Source organism: Typopeltis vanoorti, chromosome 14, assembly GCF_054136105.1.
Source record: "Typopeltis vanoorti isolate ZY-2024b chromosome 14, IOZ_Tvanoo_1.0, whole genome shotgun sequence".
In the NCBI taxonomy this organism is placed as follows: Eukaryota; Metazoa; Arthropoda; class Arachnida; order Uropygi; family Thelyphonidae; genus Typopeltis; species Typopeltis vanoorti.
The window spans coordinates 43,531,462-43,552,064 of NC_143562.1; the positions used below are offsets into that span (position 1 = coordinate 43,531,462).

The following is a 20,603-nucleotide window of genomic DNA, read 5'->3' on the forward strand; positions in this document are numbered from 1 at the left end:
ACTGTAGTCAAGCCCTGGATAACAAGGGTAGCCAATGGTAGGCCGTATGTATGGCAGCAGGATTCGGCCCCTTGCCACACCTCTGGGAAAAGTCAAAAATGGTTGTCTGAAAATTTCTACGACTTCACCAGTCCAAATGTTTGGCCTCCAAACTCCCCAGACCTTAACCCCATGGATTATTTTGTATGGGGCGCAGTTGAAAAAGACACCAATCGTACTTCCAGTAATACAAAAGCCCAGTTAATGGATAAAATTAAAACAGTTTTTGCGGCCCTTCCCAGGGAGACTGTAGCATCAGCTTGTTCGAGGTTCCGAAGCAGAATTGAAGCTGTGATCGATGCTAATGGTGGTTATTTTGAGTAAATCTTGTTGATAGTATTGTAATTAACTCTGCCTGTAATGTTTTTTTGTCAATTCATTAAATTTAATAGATACAAAGAAGATTTTCTTTTTCCTTACGAAACTGTCAAATTTATCCTGAACACCCTGTATAACAATGTTACACATACTTCATGTGGATATTTTTTGACTGCACGAAACATAACTTCACACCTCCCATTAAATTTGGGTTCATTTTACGCCGATTCAGTTTATCCCCGTTTTTTCAGGAACGGAACTGAGGCGTAAACCGAAGGCTGCCTGTATTTATCTTCTATATTATTACCAATATCATGCTTAATATTATGGTCATAAATATTATCACCATAATGTTAAGATACTCTGAATCAGAGTTGTAGAAGTTTTCTCATTTGTTTACAGATGAGACCTCGATAAAGGTCGAAGCTTGTCTGGATAGTGATCCTTCTTTTAATGCACAATACACCCATCTGACAGGAAGTATGCTATGCATTATGGAGAGAACTGTTGTGAAGCCAACTGTGTCTATAGATATAAATATAGCTTAGTTGAGCAGATACTTCATGTGTAAACGTTGCTTTCTTTCACTTGGGTATAGTATTAAAACAAAAATATAATTTTTTTTATCTGGTATATTTTATTTAGCAAATCCTCTCACACACACACACACACACACACACACTAGTTTTCTTACATTTTTGTTTGTATTCTCTCAAGGGTATCTGCCGACTTCTTTTTTTAGGAAGTTTCAATATGTTTGCTTCTTTCCAGAACTGACTCTAGCTTCTTGAGTACACTATGAAGTTCAAATTTTTCTATCCAAACCACCTCACTTCATGCTTTTCTCTCTCTCTCTCTCTCTCTCTCTCTCTGGATGAATTAATCAATGCAATGCTTTCTTTTGAGCTTGCCAGTGAGATTCAAAGGACTGGTTCTTGTTTTCAAACACTCTTTTTTTTTTTTTTTTTAAATAATATTTGGATGCTTGAGTATACAGTTTTACTTCTAAAAACTGTTCGCTAAATGGTGATCACTTCCTATTTCAAATTCCCCACTACTCTTGTGCCCCAAACCAGAATAAAAATATTGCTATCAACAGTTAAATTGAGACTTTTCTTATTTCTTGTGTCTTCTCTCCATGTGAATTTGTGTACAAAATAATTTCATGTGTGCAACATTACTATTAAAGATAAAAGCAATTTAATGGTTGCTTACTTAATTCAAATATGAAATCTGTGATTGAAATCTTCAGCATACATTATAAAATATTTACTAAAATAAAGAGTCCAAAGGTTTCATTTCAGCGATGGAACATTTATAAATCAAGTGGATATTAAATCCAGCATTATTTCAAAGCCAAATGCAGAAACTATGATACACAAATTTCATATGAAACTTTCACAGTTTCTGCATTCGGCTTTGAAATAATGCTAGATTTAATATCCACTTGATTTATATTATAAAATATACCTGCTTGTGGCATGTAATGTAGTATGAAGTGTGGTTGTATTATTATTCAACAATCATGTACTGATGTTTTAATATACATGATTTTACTGATGTTTTTAATAAGATCATCTAAATATGAAACATTATATCGATTTATTTATGCTGGATAAAAAAAATATGCAAAATGACATCCAAAACTAGGCATTAAAGATGATAAAATGAGCGTGTGTGTTTGTGTGTTGAAAGTATATATTTCTATGAAAAAGGCACATATCAAGAATCTGATTACAATACTGCTTGACTGACTATATTTATGAAAGCTAAGTCCAGCAATGCATGTTCAAAGTAATACCCATTCTTCCTCTTTTTTCTCTTCAGACTTAATGATTTCTAATTGTCGCTTCAAATTTTGTTTCAGCTGAAGTAAACTATCCTAATAAAACAAACAAATTTGTTCATTAGTAACAGGCAGTCCATTTCAAATACATTTAAAAGTTTTTTTTTTTTTTTTTTTTCAAAATACATATTTTGGAAATTCTTAGTAAATAGCAGCATGCAATCCATTATGTTCAACAACTACAATGTTAAAAACAATTTAGTTGTAGAATTTCTAATGATTCTTAATAGTATTTTCAAATGATACAGTCTATTGCATGGTCTACACACATCCCAAGAGGGATGAGTTTATATTGTACTTTTTTTTTGAAGGAGGGGTCATTACTGCATTGCAGTAATGGAGCTTGTTCAATGACTTATCTAAAAGACGCTTGAAAGGTATTCTACTACAAAAGAGTAATATATTTTTGCTTCTGTCCCGGTCAACCATTCTGTTCACTTTTTAAATGTTGAATGAAAATCTTGAACTTCTTCATAAAGTGAAATATAAAGAACATAAATGGTTAATCTGCATAGATTAGACAATTCACTGGATTCTTCAGGAGAATCAACTCAGTTACACAAATATGTCATGTTTTCTTCGTGGGATAGTGCTCAATGGGCAAAAAAGCAATCGTCAAGGAGAGAAATCTTCACTCAAGGCTCAGAAAATATTTTTTTCCATAAAACTTTAGAAGATACAAATAAAGTTCTTTTACTACTACTTCATATAAAATAAGGTTTGGTGAAGTGATTCTTTAAGGTATTAGACAATAATAGTGATCAATTTAAGTATCTGTTCTAAAAATTTCAGTCTTTCAGATGTTAAGCTCAAATAAGGTATTTTTGTGACATTAGGCATGCAGAGAGCCTCCATAGCTCAGTCAGTATAGATGGTCGGAAAGACCTGAGTTTGATTCCCGTCAATGACATGAGGAACACCTTTATCTGGTCTCATATGGAGATAGGGGGCTTTATCACCTGTAAACTCAGGTTTTTTGTCCCCCAGAACAGGAAAACAAACCCTGTGAACACAAGCATCTACAGACATAGGACACACCAGGAGGCATATGGCTAACCACCTTATCCTCGAAGCAGTTGCGGTTTCGAATTGTAATAGGCCATGTCTAATATGAACATAACGGGCCATTAGGGCCTAATACAGGAAAGGGGAGGGAGGCATGCAGGAGACAAGCAGTCTAAAGAGACTACAAAGAAAGAATTATGAATTATTTTCAAAAACATAACAGCAAAATTACTTTTGATTATCTGAAAATTTCATGATGTTCCTAATTGATATCAACCTGGAAAATCAAAACTATTTTGGTAATGGAGATGCTATTTTATCCAACTTAAGTTAAAAAAAATGTATAAATCAAATGAGATTTATTATATTAAGAAATGATTATTAATTTTATATATCTGTGTATATAGTTTTTTGAAGGCAAGGATGACATAGTACTTGTTACAGGACTTGAAATACATGTATCTGAGTTGAGATGGTATATAATTAAGGGAAGTATTGAAGATGAAGAGCCAATAACTGAGTGTAAAAATATTTAATAGATAGCTGAAAAAAGGAATTAAGCAAACTATGAATTTTTCAAAGAAGCTGAAAATAAAGAAAAAAAATTTTTATTATATACACAGCAAATTGGCAACATGATGCTGCAAATGCTGGCCATTTCATTTAAAATATTATCAAATATAAGTTTTCTTAAAACTATATGTCAGCCTGCCATATAGTTTTAAGAAACAATGTATTACGAGGAATTAAGTTCGTCTGAGTCACAGGGAGAAATTTATGGCGTTTAAATGCCATAAAGGTGAGAGAGTAGCAGGGTCTTTGTATTTATGACATATTAAGTGGTTCTTAATGCTAAGGATTCAGAACAATGTAATTTCATTTCATTTTCTTGCACACTGATGATGGTGACCTCGATTTCAGAAATAATTACTCATAGCCTGAATCTGCACTCCAAGGATGTCATTTTGCAGGTGATGAAGAGCTGAAATAAGCTGTTCATAATGAGCTCCAACATCAGAGTAGACTTATGAGGTCAGTACACAGCATCTCACTCAGCAATGGCAAAGGTGTGTAGAGAATGATGGAGGATTTAAATAAATTATATTTTCTGATTAAAAAAATTTAGAAAATTAAAGATGTAAGCTTAAACTTAAATGAAATAAATTTATTAGCTGTAAAATTTTCACCAACATATCATAGGCATCCTCAGTACATTGATAATGGAACACAATATATTCTTAAACCTCCTACATCATGCTCATAATATTTGTTCCACTAAAGAACTTTTATAAAAGCATTGAATAATAAGAAATCTGACTTTTTGAAAAATAGCTTTAATGAAACTTTTATTAAAAGAAAGCCTTTAACAGCTTAAAACAACGAGTCTCTAGATCCGAAGATATCACTCGGTTACCACTCTCTTAAAGGGATTTCTGAACATTAGCTAAAGTTCTAAAACCTCTTAATATTGTAGTATCCTTTCACCTTGTCAGGAAGATTTCTGCTTTCCTTTCTTCACCTAAAGACAAGCTTTCGCCACGTACTCTTCCATGTGTCTACCAGATCCTATGCTCTGGTGGTTTATTTTACTTTAGACAGTCTGGCAGATCTGCAGCCATCCATTGTGAGGAACATAAATCCTATATTCAGTAGCATGAATTGAAACAGTGCAGCCTAGCAGAATATGCCATCTCAACTAAATATAGTTTTTTTTTTTTTTTTTTTGGAAGAAAACTAAGCTTCTGCATAGAAGTAGATTCCTTATAGAGCAGTTATATAAGGAAAGCTGTGAGATCTACAATACCTACAAGTTGTTTTCAGTGATGCATTCAGTGCTAATGCCTGAATGAGAAGATTGGAAACAATGATCTAATAAAGAAATGAAGCACAGAAATAATAAGATAATACCATTTTGCATTCTTATCATACCAGGCAAAATACAAAGATTGACTATGTATGTGTTGCACAATGGGAGAAGAAATGACTTGCTCTCATTCAGCACTAATCCCATCCACAGCTTTGTGATAATGGTACACTCCATTCATCTTACTCATTTCACAAACAATGGATAAAAGTAAGAATGAAATAAATTGTGCCTGTGCTAAGAAAAGAAGCAAAAGTGTTCTTCACAAGAAAAATTTAAAGATTTAAATTCACAAGAAAAAAAGTCTAATACAAAAAAGATTAAAAGTAGTACAAAAAAGATAAAAATAAGTATAAAATGATTTGAATGTGGTGATAGTAAGTGAAAAACAAGGAGATATGAAAATGAGTGAGTCAACAGCATGAACTAATTTAGAACAAAGCAGACAAATATGAAGAAGAAAGTAATAGCAGCATTACAATGAGTGAAATGTCTAAATTTATCAAATTGGATTGAAGATTGTAATTAAAAATAAATTCCTCTTAGTGCTGCACTGAACAAAAATGGGACAGAAAACAGTACTTAAGTGGGAACAGAAGAAACTTTTACTACTAGTTCTGAATGGTTCAAGAATTTAAAAAAAAAAAAAAAAACTGATATTCATTACATCATATTCAAATAACAAGTGATTCTGCAAGCAGATAACAAGAATGTAGCAAAATTTCCAGATATTTTGAAAGAAATACTGGAAGAAGATATAGCAATAAATATTTAATGTTGAGCATCCTGTTCTGTTAAGAAAAATCTCAACCTAGATATGAAGTGTCAAAAGAATAAGTAACATATTTATTAGGAGGTAATGCTGAAGGATATTTCTAGTTAAACTGCATGCTCATGTATTGTACACAGCATTCTATGATTCTAGCATTCTAGTAGCAATCACTGCTAGCAATGTGGTGATAGTAAGTGAATGCAAATAATAAATCATAATCCAAGCTCTTTTCAAAGCCCACTTTATAAACTATTTTTGTCTGTCAGTTGAAAATTATTGCAAGAATAATAATTATCATGAATAATCTTAATTTTAAAGCTTTACAGATTTTGGCTGATACTTTTGCCACCCTACTGGACTTGGAGACTAGCATGAAAATGTGAAGGTGGTATTTTTAATAGCAAGTACATTATTACAGCCTATGACCCAAGGGACAAACAATCACACCTTTTAAGATGTACTATCTATGAAGAACACTTACCAGGCATTTAATGCTACAGCAGGAGATTATGCAATTTCAGTACTGGAAAATCATACTATAAGAGTTGCCAATGAAAATATTCAAGAATCACAGTATGAAGCACAATCTAGCAATATAATAGCAGTTTAATATTTTTTAATGAGTGATGCAGTTTAATCTGCATCAACTGTATTGACAACAATAACAATAACCACCTTAACTTAGATGAACAACATGTATACGAAGATGCAGATACTGAAGATCATGAAGTAGATGAAAGCATGTGAGTTAAGATAATTATAAAAGAATTTGATGTGATGTTTTGCACTTTAGAAATGCTTAAACTACAGCTTATGGATACTGATCCTAACTTCAAGTGAAGTATCCCAAAACATGAGAAAGCTTTCACCTGCTGATAAATGTATGCAGAGAAAAAGACAGAAAAGATGGTTAAAACTACCATGTAGAAATACAGGGTAGTTTCCCAAACAAACAGTTTTTTATTGTAATTAATAATTCTTAATTACTAATGAATAATACTGGAGAATGAACAAGAAAAGTGTCAGGGATTTATTTGGAGAACAAGTTTCCAAAAATATTAAAGATGTTAAACTCGCAGAAGGCAATTTTATTCTTATGAGAGTAACTGTAAACAAAAATCAATTGCCCAGGAGCATGAGTGTAGATATTAAACGAGTTCAAGAATATAAGTAATTTTTGTGCATAAATTATGACCTCCTGGTGAGTTATGAATAGGATGACCATCTAATTTATCATCCAAACCAAGACATTTTTGAGAGTGAAGAGAAGAAGAGGGGTAAAAATAATCAAAATTATATAGCGCTTTGAAATATTTATTGGCTAACATGTTGGTTTCATTACATAGGTGAGCCTGTAAAATAGTTCTATTAAAAACTATTTTCAAAAATAAAATAAAATTCTTTCTAAAGAAAATAAAAACTATATTAATTACCTAAATAATAAAAAATAATGAAAGCAAATTAATTATTCTTGGTAAACATTCACATAATTTAATTAGTTTATTGGGTGTATTCTCTAAAACCATGTCACTAGTATTTTTCTGAAGAATGTGTTTTTTCAATATGAAATTATGATTTTTAAAAAGCTCATATTCAATTTTTTTTTTTAATGAAATCGAAACTGCTGATAATTTCAATTGACTTTTCTCTGCAGACTATAACATTTTTAATTGAGAAAATACTCTCTCTTTACAGGTGCTGAGGTACCTGGTAAGCTCAGAGCAAATTCTACTAAATGGAAAATATTCTGAATTCTAATTGTTTGTACTGAAATGTGTAAATATGTCATTTCAAATATTTTTACATGTACACCTAAACCTCTTTTTACGCGATAGATACGTTCCTAAAAATTACGCGTATATAGAATTTGCGTAAAAAGACTACATAGAAAAAGTGAAGATTGGTTCCAAACCTGAAATATAAGCAAAATAATGAAAAAAACAAACATTAAATTCATTAGGATCATAAGATTTTTATTTACGTTTCATGGAGAACACACATACATATAATGAATTTTAATAACTTAAAAAAAAAAAAATATTCATTTCAGTTGTTTGCTAAGGATTCTATAAAAAAATTATGTTATTCGATATCAGTTTCTGACAATAAACGCGAAAGCATTCGTTTTCGTGAGACCGTAATAGTAATGGTATTATCGTCATCGACTTCTGCCTCAACGTGTGGAATTATTCTTGTCATGTCTTGAACAAAAGTACCACTGGTTGTTTCAGTAGTTTTAGGCATGAACTCAGTTATTAATCGCTGTGTTGATGCTTTATATAAGTCGCGATATAATTCTCCCTATGAAGACATTAACAACTTAAGCTCACGTGAAAACTTCCCAGCACGTTCTTCATTTGGATCATGGCGGGCAAAATAATTGCCTAAATTACTGGCCAGTTTAAGACCTTTTTTAATTATATCAGCAGTAAAAGTAGAATTATCTTGATCATTATTATTAACTTCTTCTCTTTCAGGAGTCTTAGAAACAATCTTCATTATTTCGTCTTCGCTAAGAGGTTTATCAATTAACAATTCTTCGATATCTGCCGATAAGATCATCGAATCCTTCTCTGCCAATTTCAAATGCCAAACTTATTATATTGTGGAATTCTGCAGTATGATTGAGGGGAAACAGGAGCATTCTCTTTAACACATGTGGGCCAAATAGCTTTCCAGCATGCATTCATAGTTTCTGGTCTCAATTCAGATAACGATAATCGAACCTGATCAATACAATCCATAATTGAAATTTTTTTCCACACATCCATAACTGACAGTGTTTCATCATCATTTAGCTTGTTCAAAACGTACCGAAATGTTCGTCTGACATAATGTTTTAAAAGTCGCAATTATACCCTGATCTAGAGGTTGTAGTAATGATGTGGTATTGGGCGGCAGAAAAAAAAAATGCACATTTGGGTGTTCTATGGCAGGATGATGGGGTGCGTTATCAAGAATCAAAAGCAATTTAAATTTGAGACCCTTGTCATTCAAATAGTGTCTAACTTCTGGTCCAAAATGTTTGTGGAACCATTCAGTGAAAATATCAATGGTCACCCCCCCAAGCTTTTTTGTTGACCATCCAATGAACTGGCAATTTTTAAAATCTATGCCTTTCATTGGCCGTGGTCTTAATGATCAATTTATGAGCAGTGGTTTTAACATCCAATCTCCTAAAGCGTTCGAATAAAATAGGAGTGTTATGCGATCCTTTGCTGTTTTGAACCCACCAACCGTTTTTTGCATTTTTGATACGTAAGTTCTGTTTGGCATTCTTTTCCAGAAAAGGCCAGTTTCATCCATATTCCAAACTTGTTCACGAGTGTAACCTCCATCTTCAATTATTTTAGCAAGTTTCTGTGGAAATGCTTTAGCAGCTGTTTCATCAGCAGAAGCCATTTCACCTTTAATTTTTATATTATGAAGAGCATGTCTTTTAATAAACTTAGCCAAACAACCATTGCTTGCATGAAATTCATATTTTTTCCTCGACTGAGATGAAGTATCTGGCTGCAGTTTTTTAATCTGTTCACAAAATCTCAATGCTGATTGCTTGATGGAATTTCCGTCAACTGGCATTCTTTTTTGTACATTATCTTCTATCCACATCACTAAAGCTTTTTCAGCCCTTTTCTAGAACAACATTTCTTGTGTATGATGATAATTTTGCACTCGATTTTGTACCAGAACATACCGCTTTTCTAATAGCCTCTTCATTTTTCTTTATAGATCTGACAGTTGATTCACGGACTCCAAAATGCTTACCCACAGCCGTCCCACCTTCCCCCGTTTGAAGATGATCTAAAATTTGAATTTTTATATCCAAGGAATTGGCTTTCCTTTTTTTTTTTTTTTTTTTTTTTTTTTTTTCCCGGTTATCAGCAACATTGTGTGAGGGCTGGATTAAAATCTTCAGTTAATGAAATGAAAGTTTGAAAATTACATATAGCTTATCATTTATTATTTCTTGGCAAAATTATTAATTTTATAACGCAATTTTTATTTTGATTTCACTTAAAAAATGCAGTAACTGTGTTGTCTACTCAAACACCAAATTCAAACTGCTAAGAACTGCTTTTTTATGCGCAGTCAGTTATGTAATTCGGGGAATTCCCAATAAATGAAATTCGTAAGAATTTAGAATTTTCTTAATTGAAACGAGAATGCAATTCTATAAAATTCTCAGAATTTTCTTGAATTACGGATTTTTTTCTAACTTAGACTTTAGGTTGGTCACGTAAAAGTGAATAAAAAACGCGTAAAAAAAATTATTTTTGATATCCCAATTCGTGTAACTCCGAATTCGTGTAAAAAAAATCGCATAAAAAGAAGTTTAGGTGTATTGTCTTTTTTGCATCCATTTTAAATAAACACCTTTCTTCAACAAACATTTTTACAAGACAAAACTCATCATGTCTCTATTTATGATGCTGTAAAATCATAGGCTTTCTCAGCTTCATTCTTTCTGGCACAGAATATAATTAATCCAATTAAAAATAGAAGTTTCATCAAATGATCCTTCCCACAAGCCAAGATATTCCAAAACACTATAGAATTCCAAAATTAAATTCTGTACACCGTTTGAGCTACCATCATATAATCTATTCAGGTATTCCCTTGCTTTTGTAGGAAAGGAGTTAGCTGTCACTAGTTGCTCAAGTCCAAGCACACTTAGTTTCATCAGCAAGTACTCTGCATGCTGTCTTTAAAAGAAGTGTTAGCTATGTTGCATCAAGTAAAGGTCATGAAAAAGATAATGTTAAAAAAAAAAAAAAAGAAAAAGAAAGAAATCGGTGGAGTCCTGGCCAAATCAGGATGCATGGTCACGTGATGATATACCCTTGTCTTCCAAGGTTAGGAATCCGTATAAGGCTGGTTACCTTATCAAATAAACACTCTATAATTAGAAGTTTCATAGAAGAAATTCAGCAGAGGATTATGACTAAGAAAAGATCAGGGATATCAGACATTCTAAAACAGCTAAATATAACATAAATAATAACAAAAAAGAAATTTCAGATCTAGTAAACCATCTAAAAAATAGAAATATTAAAAGAGCAGTGATAGCAGAAACAAAAACACTAAAAGGAACAAAAGATATAGATAATTATATTATAGCACATATTCATAGCAGTATTTGACAGCATAAAAAGCCAGAAAAACCAAAATAAATATATAATAAGTTATTTCCAACCAGTATGTTCAGAGCACAAATTACAACTGCTGTAAAGAACATAGCATTTGGCTAGATTGGCGCAGAAACAACCCAAACTGTAACTGAAAAAAGAACTAATGTCCTATCAGCACTCTCTAAAATGAAATTAATTCAGAGAAGTTGGCCTAAATGTGGTGTTAGATCTAGTCTACCATATCTTTAGCAAATTAATGCAGGCACATTTATTAGCGCTAGAGGAACATTTCATAGCTGATACTGATTCTAAAAATAATCTTGCATAAAGGATATCCAGAGAATGTGTTGCCAGTCCTGACTTGTCATACAGATGATTACAAATGTAGTGTTTGTATTCTTTAAGGTAGTCTGTCCAAAGTAGATTATAAGATGTAGGCACAGGGAACTTTATACATGCTATGATGTACAAGAGGATGAAGCTAGTCCTTTGGAGAATAGAATGAGGTTGCCAATTGGGTCTAGTGACTTGAAAATGACATGAACTTTAGCTATCATTTCAGCTGTACACTGGATAATGGGGATTAGAGTAATTTTCTGCATTCCTCCCATATCTCTGTGTTGGGTGAGGGAGGAGTGGAATGCAGTATTTGGTCTATTTTATAGAGGTTGTAACCAATGACTAAATAAACATTGCAAAGTCACCTGAGTTCTACAAATCTGTGTGTAAATGTTTTGAGGTTGCCATGCTGTTGAGATGGCTGATGATGTACTGCTTATGATGCCGATTTCTAGTGGATCTGAACAGATTTCTTATAAACAGAAAGATAATGAACCATTTGTCAGACATATAACTAGTAGTCTAGGAAGGGGAGACAGCTATTTGTTTCTTTACTACTGTTGTATTTTTGGATGTTGGCTGTTTAGATGTGCTAAAAATGTATTGTATGTATCTAGGCCAGGAAACACATCATCATCTTTATAACATTGCTAGACTGTCAGTATGTGTAGCAGTACTAAATACTTGGTTTTCTACATATCCTATATAGAAATTAGCTAAGGGGGATTGAGGGATTCCAATGCCATACCATCTAGTTAATATATTTTTTTCTTTCCATGAAAAATAACCTGAATATATGAAGAATCAAAATCATTCAGATATCTGATACGGATGCTTAGATGTTGATTATCATTCATGCTTTGAAACATGAGTGATAACCCACTACTAACAAGAGAGGATAACAACAACCAACCAGAATTAAGTGATAACAAGAGCAACCAACTTCCTTCAATGAACAGTCATGTGATTAACCTTTCTAGCCATGTCCTGAACAATGATGAACTCTCACTAGACGTTGGTTATACATTCTCACTAAATAGCTTTAGGAAATTACAACGTACAATAGAATATACATTAAAATAAATTTTAATACACTTCCAATATTTCGGCAACGTCATGTTGCCATTATCACAGAAACTTAAATACAAGATACGTGCATGCAAGCACAACACACACAGTAAATGCGGAACAAAGCAGGAAGCTATTCTTTCTCCTAAAAGTCCTCATGGTGCCCCCTAGCAGGCAATGTTGGTATTCTTGGCCGATTGGGCTGAAGGTCTTCTGATGTAGGTTTCCCAAATTTGGGGCAGTCTCATGCAACCAAATTTGTTGAGGTTTGGATTGTTTCTTAGGGCTGAGGCTGATTCCATGAATAGCCTTTCGTATTTGAATTTACTACGGTGTATGATCGTAGCTTTCTTCCACCGTATTCTATGGTAGGTATCCTGCGCATGGTCTGCAAGACCAGAGTGGCTGTATTGGTGAAACCGGATGTAGTCCTTGTGTTCTGAAATTCTGATATTAGCTGCCCTGCCTGTTTGGCCAAAGTAGGACAGCTTACAACTGCAAGGGACTTGGTATAAACCAGGTAGGTCTAGCAGGGGAGGTTGGTCTTTGGTGGAGTGGATAAGGGATGGCAATTTTTTATAAGGTCTGTAACAAGAAGTTAAGTCATGTTTTTTTAGGATTTTTGTAATTTTTTCCGAGGTGCCTCGGATATAGGGAACGGTGATAGATTTAGAGTAATCCTTGTTGTGAGGAGGGGGTTGTTGTGGTTTATTGGTTTCAATATTTTTTAGATTTTTTTGGGGGGGAGGGTAGCCATTGGCTAAGAAAGTGTTGAGAATGTGGTTTAGTTCTGTGGCTAGGGCACTGTCATTGGAACAGATAAGTTTAGCCCTGTTGTGTAGTGTCTTAACGACTCCATATTGTTGTGAGGGGGGGGGTGAATGTATCTGCCTGTATGGGTGGGTTTTCTATAAACTGAGAAAACCAAGGTTCCATCAGGCTGGCGGGTGACTAGTGTGTCTAAGAAAGGAAGGCAGTTGTTTTTTTTCTTCTTCCAGGGTGAACTTGATTCTGGGGTGTTGGTTGTTTAAGTGTGTTAGGAAGGAGAGGAGTGCATCGGAGCCTGTAAACTGTTTCTATAAACTGAGAAAACCAAGGTTTTCTCAGTTTATAGAAACACCCATACAGGCAGATACATTCACCAACAATCCCCCTCCCTTCCCCTCACAACAATATGGAGTCATTAAGACACTACACAACAAGGCTAAACTTATCTGTTCCAATAACAATGCCCTAACTATAGAACTAAACCACATTGTCAAAACTCTCTTAGCCAATGGCTACCCCCCCCCCCAAAAATCCAAAAAATATTGAAACCAATAAACCACAATCTCCCCCCCCCCCCCCCCTTTCACAACAAGGATTACTCTAAATTCATGACCATTCCCTATATCCAAGGCACCTTGGAAAAAATTACAAAAATCCCAAAAAAACATGACTTAACTTCTTGTTACAGACCTTATAAAAAATTGCCATCCCTTATCTGCTCCACTCAAGACCAACTCCCCCACCCCCAGACCTACCTGGTGTATACCAAGTCCCTTGCAGTTGTAAGCTGTCCTACTTTGGGAAAACAGGCAGGACAGCTAATATCAGAATTTCAGAACACAAGGACTACATTCGTTTTCACCAATACAGCCACTCTGGTCTTGCAGACCATGCACTGGATACCCGCCATAGAATACGGTGGGAGAAAGCCATGATAATAGACCGTAGTAAATTCAAATACGAAAGGCTATTCATGGAATCAGCCTCAGCCCTAAGAAACAATCCAAACCTCAACAAATTTGGTTGCATGAGACTACCCCAAATTTGTGAAACTTACATCAGAAGACCTTCAGTCCAATAGGCCAAGAATACCAACATTGCCCACTAGGAGCACCATGAGGACTTTTAAGAGAAAGAATAGCTTCCTGCTTCATTCCTCATTTACTGTGTGTTGTGCTTGCATGCACTTGTCTTGTATTTAAGTTCCTGTGATAATGGCAACGTGACGTTGCCGAAATATTGGAAGTGTATGAAAATTTATTTTAATGTATATTCTATTGTACGTTGCAATTTCCTTAAGCTATTTAGTAAGAATACACACAAACTCTTACCACCACCCAACATAAAAACTAGGGGGCTTTGAAGATTTGCTCCAGTGAACAAGCACTTAAACATGAATTAAAAGTTATCAGCAATACCTTCCTGAAAAATGGCTACAGCAAAAATACTATCAATAAAATTCTTCATAAGACTCCATTTAAAAATAAAAATAAACTAAATTACAATAAGACTGTAACCATTCCATATATTAAAGGGATATCAGATAAAATAAACAGAATACTACAGAAATACAATCTTAATGCCACCTTTAAACCTCCTGCAAAATCAAAATTTTTGATCGTTAAGCACTCAATGTTCCTACCGATATACCTAAAAAATCAAAGACAATCAAATGTGAACAGGGCCGTTTTAAGGTAACGGCGAACCAGGTGGCTGCTGGACCCCCCCTCTCTTTAGGGGACCCCATTCTCTTAATTTTTAAAATAGAGAAACCAAAGAAATTTTCAGTGCTCGACATGGCCGGTTAAAATATTACATAACCCTAATATAACATCAAAATCGACGAATATCTTATTATTGTTATTATTACTGAACATTAGGAAATGTGATAGGGGGCCTCACATTTCTCTTCCTGCTGGGGCCCAAGAAGGTGTTGATTCAGCTCTGAATGTGAAGAGTACAGAACAATTAGTTCTGATCAGTCAGATAGTAAAAGTTATGTTATATATCATCCTAAAAAGAAATAAAGATAAAATCAAAATGGAAATTAATGAAACACAATCTGGTTTCGAAGATAAAAAGGAACTAGAGAAGGACTCTTCAACATTAGAACTATTATAGAAAGATATCTGGAGAAGCAGAACAAAGTCTACTTATGTTTTATTGCCAGATTACTGATAAATCTATATTGGGAGCAAACTGCCTCAATAAAAATATCAGGAGAAATCTCGAAGGAATTCCCAGTAAAGGGTATCAGACAAACCTGTGTTCTTTCTCTTATATTGTTTAACCTCTATACTGAAAATATCTTCCAGCAATTAGAAGAATTTAAAGGAGTCAGCATAGGAGGCAAGAATATAAACAACTTAAGATATGTAGATGATACAGTACTGCTAGCTAAAAATAAAAAAGATCTTCAAAACCTACTAGAAGAGATGCTGAAGCTAAGTGAAAAATATGGACTTAATTTCAACTTAAAAAAAAAAAAAAAAAAAAAAAAAAAAAAAAAAAAACCCATGAGAGGAAATACTTTAGATCAAGTAGAGAGTTATATATACTTGGGTCAACTAATTACAGAGAATGGAAAGCGTGATATGGAAATATTAAGAAGAATAGATGCTAGATCAACCTTCATTAGCATGAGAAACATTCTAACCTCAAGGGAAATTCATACAAAAACAAGAATTAGGCTGTCCAAATGCTACGTATGACCAACACTGCTATATGGAGCAGAAACCTGGACAATATCAAAATATTGTGAAAATAAACTAAAAGCCTTTGAGATGTGGATCCTCAGAAGAATTCTTAGAGTTCCATGGACTGTCAAAAAAACTACTTTAGAGATATTAGCAATGATTGGAAAAGATAGTAATCTGTTGAAAACCATTAAGAAAAGGAAAACCACCTATCTTGGTCACATACTAAGGCATTAATCCCTACAAAAAACACTTCTAGAAGGAATGACAAGGAAAAAGAAGAAGAGGAAGACAAAGAACAGATTGGATGGGAAATATTAAGGACTGGACCTTTTTTGTCCTATGAAGAATACAAAAGAGAAGCACAAAACCGACATGCTGGAAGCTCATGGTAGTCAACCTCCTGGAAGGAAATGACATCTGACAAGACAAGGAAATTAAAGAACTTATTCAACTCATCCAAGGATCCACTTCCTCCACTGGCCCACCCTGGAGTATACCGTATTCACTGCACCTGTAATTTGCACTATATAGGTGAAACAGAATGCACAATTCCTATCCGAAAAAAAGGAACATAAATGGTACATTAAATTTAACAACTATGGTAAATCTGGCCTTTCTGATCATTCCCTGAATACTCTACATAGAATTGACTGGAAAGGCACCTGTTGTTTACATCAAACCAAAATGTGTTATAAGCATAAATTTAAGGAGGCCTGTGAAATTCTTATTAACCACCCTAATCTTAACAATAATGGTGGTGTAAAAATTCCAAGAATATAGATGGCACATATTCTACCCACAACCTTTTGGTCTAAGAGTTAATTATAATTATTACTGTAAGTAATCTAGGATCTTAAGTCTAATATAACAACACTCATGTTAAATTATGGATTAGGCTACCACTTTTGCTGTATTAAAAATATCTATATGAATTTTTTCTCTGATGATGTTATAAATAGAATATAGCTTTGATGTAGTTTTTTTTTTCCACTAGAGGTCAGGCCAGTAGAATAACAGTTGATCAAATAATTGTCACTTTGGCATACTGTTTGAAATGTAACATAAGCTTGTCTTTGTATATATGTGTGTATACTCCAGATGATGACCTTAATATAAAGGTCAAAACATCAGGAAATTAAAGTAATTATTCCTAACACAATTGTAATCTCCATAATTTTACTGAAATGAAATAAATGTACCACTCATGCTGATATTCAGTGGACAAAACAGATGTCTAGAAATAATGATTTAACAAAATTTATTTGGCAAATTAGATCATTAAGCTGATATTTCACCCTGGACACCAAGGTATACTCATGGGCACAAATAAATATACTAAGCAAGTGTACATAGGCACCAACAGGGAGGGAAACACAGACTAAGTGTGAAAGTTGAGATCTTACAGTCCTAACTGGCATCCTCTACAGCAAGGGTCGGAACCTTTTTGAACCAAAGAGCCATTCCACCAAAAAAAAATTAATTAAAACAAAATTTTCGGAGCTGCAACTTTAATTCAATTTTTCCTGGTGACTCGAAGTTGCAGTTAGTTCAAACTTAGGTAAATTTGGTTTTAATTCAGTACTTCCAGATATCAAATACCACTTTTATGTTTGAATATAAATTTTTTATATGTTCAATAAATAAAACAACATTAAGTTTGATTAAGTTTTTAATCACAAAGCATGTTTAAGTAAGTATAATATTGCAAAAAAGTCAGAATTTGTATCGCAAAAAGAATTAGTCCAAACAAAAATACAATATTATGTATTTTAATAGATATTTGATTGTTTTAATGTAAAATTCACTAATGAGATTTTTGATTTTGCATCTTCTCAGCCAATTTACTTAAATCTGGATTGTATGTCGTGCACTTTAATAGTAATTTGGCTTTCAAACTTTCATCAGTCAATTTGTTCCTATACTTATTTTTAATATAATTCATTGAAGAGAAAAATTGTTCGCAATTGTAGGTTGAACTGAAAAGAGTCAAAACCCCATGAGCAAGTCGCCTGGCATTGAATAATTAGTTAGGAAAGAATTCCAACATTTAAATATAATTTCCTGTGGTGTTTCTTCCATCGTTTCCTCATTTTCTTCAATTTGTGCTACCATTTCCTGAAGTTTTTGCACCAAGATGCTTTTATTCTGAATTTCCAGAAGCTCCATTTGTAGTTCTGTAATTGATATTCCGGGAAAAGCTTCAATATCTGTTAATTTTAAATTGCAATTTAACGGATGTAATATAAATTTCATCATCTCTTGATGGTTTTTAAAATCCTGAAATCTGCTTGTAAATGAATCTAAAATTACAGTAATCATTTCAGAGAATATTTTGCAATCAACTTTTTCTTGATTTAAATTTAAATTCTAAATTTCAATTTAGATTTTGAAAATCTAAATTTCAATTTAGATTTTCAAAATATATAAATTTTTCTTCAGTAACATCTTTGAAAAACACTCTTAGTTTCTGTTCAAAGGTAAGGATTTCCTCTAGTAATTGTAAGGCTGTGTTTCACTTCCCTTACAACTTCAAATTTAGCTTATTAAAATGTTCTGTCATATCAAGCAAAAAACAAAAATTTTGTATCCATTCGGGATTACTGAGAAGTTCCACATGATTTACATTATAATTTTTAGTGGCTAAGAAAACTATTACTTCTTTTATGCACTGAAAAAAACGTTTTAAGGCTTTTCCTCCTGTTAATCATCGTACAGATATAAATGTCACATGTTGACTACCCAGTTCCTCTAAAAATGTGTCAAAAAGTCTGTGATTCAACGCCTGAAATCGGAAGAAATTGATCATTGGCACAACATCGATCACTTTTTTTAGTTGTGATAATAATCCCAAAGAATTTGCAACTAAAGCTTCTTGATGCAAAATGCAATGAAATGAAATAACTCCATGTGGAATATGAGTGGAGAATAACTTAACAAATCCCTTATTTTTCTCAATCATAGAAGGCACACCATCAGTCGCAACTATATTATTAATATTTATATTTTTATTCTGTAAACTTCTTAGAAGGTTTTCTGAAATATCTTGACACGTAGTGTGTCCTTTAAGTGTTAGCAGATCAAGAAGTTCTTCTCGAATACCGGAAGATGTGATATATTTAACCATCACGCAGCATTGTGCCATATTGGAAATATCATTTGATTCATCAAACTGCAATAGATATAAAATTGGCAGAATTAATATCCATAAAATCCAAACCGAAAAAACAGAGGATTCAATAAAATGTGGATAGAGAAATTCTCATTTATAGAAGTAAATGGAAATCCGCAATGTTTAATTTGTCATCTATGACTTTAAAATAACAAATTAAGTAATGTCGAACGACATTTTCGAGGAAAACATTTAGTCTTCAGTAAAAAATATCCTGAGGGTGAAAATAGAAAACACTGCTTCAGCAAAGAAATTTGTCAACTTGGACGAAATCTTCGTCAAATACTAATGAAGCGATTTTTTTATCCCTTGAAATAGCAAAAGCAGGAAAACCTTTTATCGATGGTGAATTTCTAAAAAATTGCATGTATAATGTCTCTGAAATTCTATTTAAGGATATGAAAATTAAAAGTTAATATTGAATTAAAAGATACATAATTAATACAAAGAACTAAATATTGCTGTGGCAGATTCCAAAAATAATCCATCAGATTTATATCTGTTTCTGAGTGGAGGGGAGGATTTTTTCCAATTGGATTTCGATCAGCCAGTCTGCTACTCCAGAATGGCTGTAGTGCAAATAACGAGCTATGTGCATTATTTGCACTATGTTTATGTTCCTCCAAATGAATTTTTGTTGTTCTTCCAGTTTGTCCAAGTAAGTTAGTTTGCAGGAGCATGGGATACTCTAGACAGGATGATATAAATGATAGAGAGGATCTCCTCATGAGTGCATAAAGGTAGCTAAATTTTGGAGGATCTTATGTTATACCTTTTGGGAACATGTAAGATTTTTTGTGAGGTACTCCAGATGTAGGGATTAGCAATGAATTTTTTTCGGTTTTGGGATTGGGATGGGGAAGAGGAGTAGAGTTCTTTTGATTTTGTGAAGGCAGGAAGCCTTTGGTTTAAAAAAGTGCTGGTTGTGATCACTGGAGAGGCTAATGTAGTCAAAGCAGATGGTTATACCTGTATTTGCTTAGGTTTTGATAACCATACTGCTGGCAGGGGTGGTGATGTGATAGATGTACCTTCTAGTATGGGTAAGTTTTCTGCAGAAAAGGATAAGAATCTGTTGGGTAACAAGAAGTGCTAAGGAAGGAGAAAGTGATTATTTTCCTTTTCGATGGTGAAATGAATCATCAGGTGTTAGTTAATGAGGTTTGTTAAAAACATTTCCAATAATCTATTTCACTATCAAAATGGGGGGGGGGGGTCATAGCATAATACTGGGAGTGCTTTTTTTATTTATTTATTTAGTATTAACTGTTATTCAATAAACCATACTTAGATCAATCTGTCAGTAACATCAACATTTTTTGATCATATTTAGAGAATGATCAAGTACTATTGTCGGGTTACCATTATCAGCTTTTGTGATGATAACATTCCTGTTTTTTGGCAAATTCTGAATGAGATAAATTCCTTTTTTGGAGGCTTTGCCAATTTTAAAATGTTGATTATGTCTAGCTAGATGTTACTGGCAATATGGGAGAAGAGAATGTTGATGTCTCATTCTATTTCTGTAATGAAGACTGGATGTTTTCTTTGGATCTAGGGTGCAGTTATTGCCAAGGCTAAAGG

At 33.4% G+C, this 20,603-nt stretch overlaps 1 protein-coding gene across 3 annotated transcripts in view; it reads right to left on the minus strand.

Annotated features, from left to right (window-relative positions):
* Positions 1–1,940: 1,940 nt before the first annotated feature.
* The window catches only part of LOC150099411 (mitogen-activated protein kinase kinase kinase 7-like), a 415,932-nt gene continuing 397,269 nt past the window's right edge, over positions 1,941–20,603 (minus strand). For all 3 annotated transcript variants that reach the window (XM_090403539.1, XM_090403540.1, XM_090403541.1), the window contains one exon: positions 1,941–2,239. In XM_090403539.1, coding sequence (XP_090259665.1) covers positions 2,147–2,239 — 93 coding nt within the window. In that variant the 3' untranslated portion in view covers positions 1,941–2,146. The remainder of the gene's footprint in view (positions 2,240–20,603) is intronic.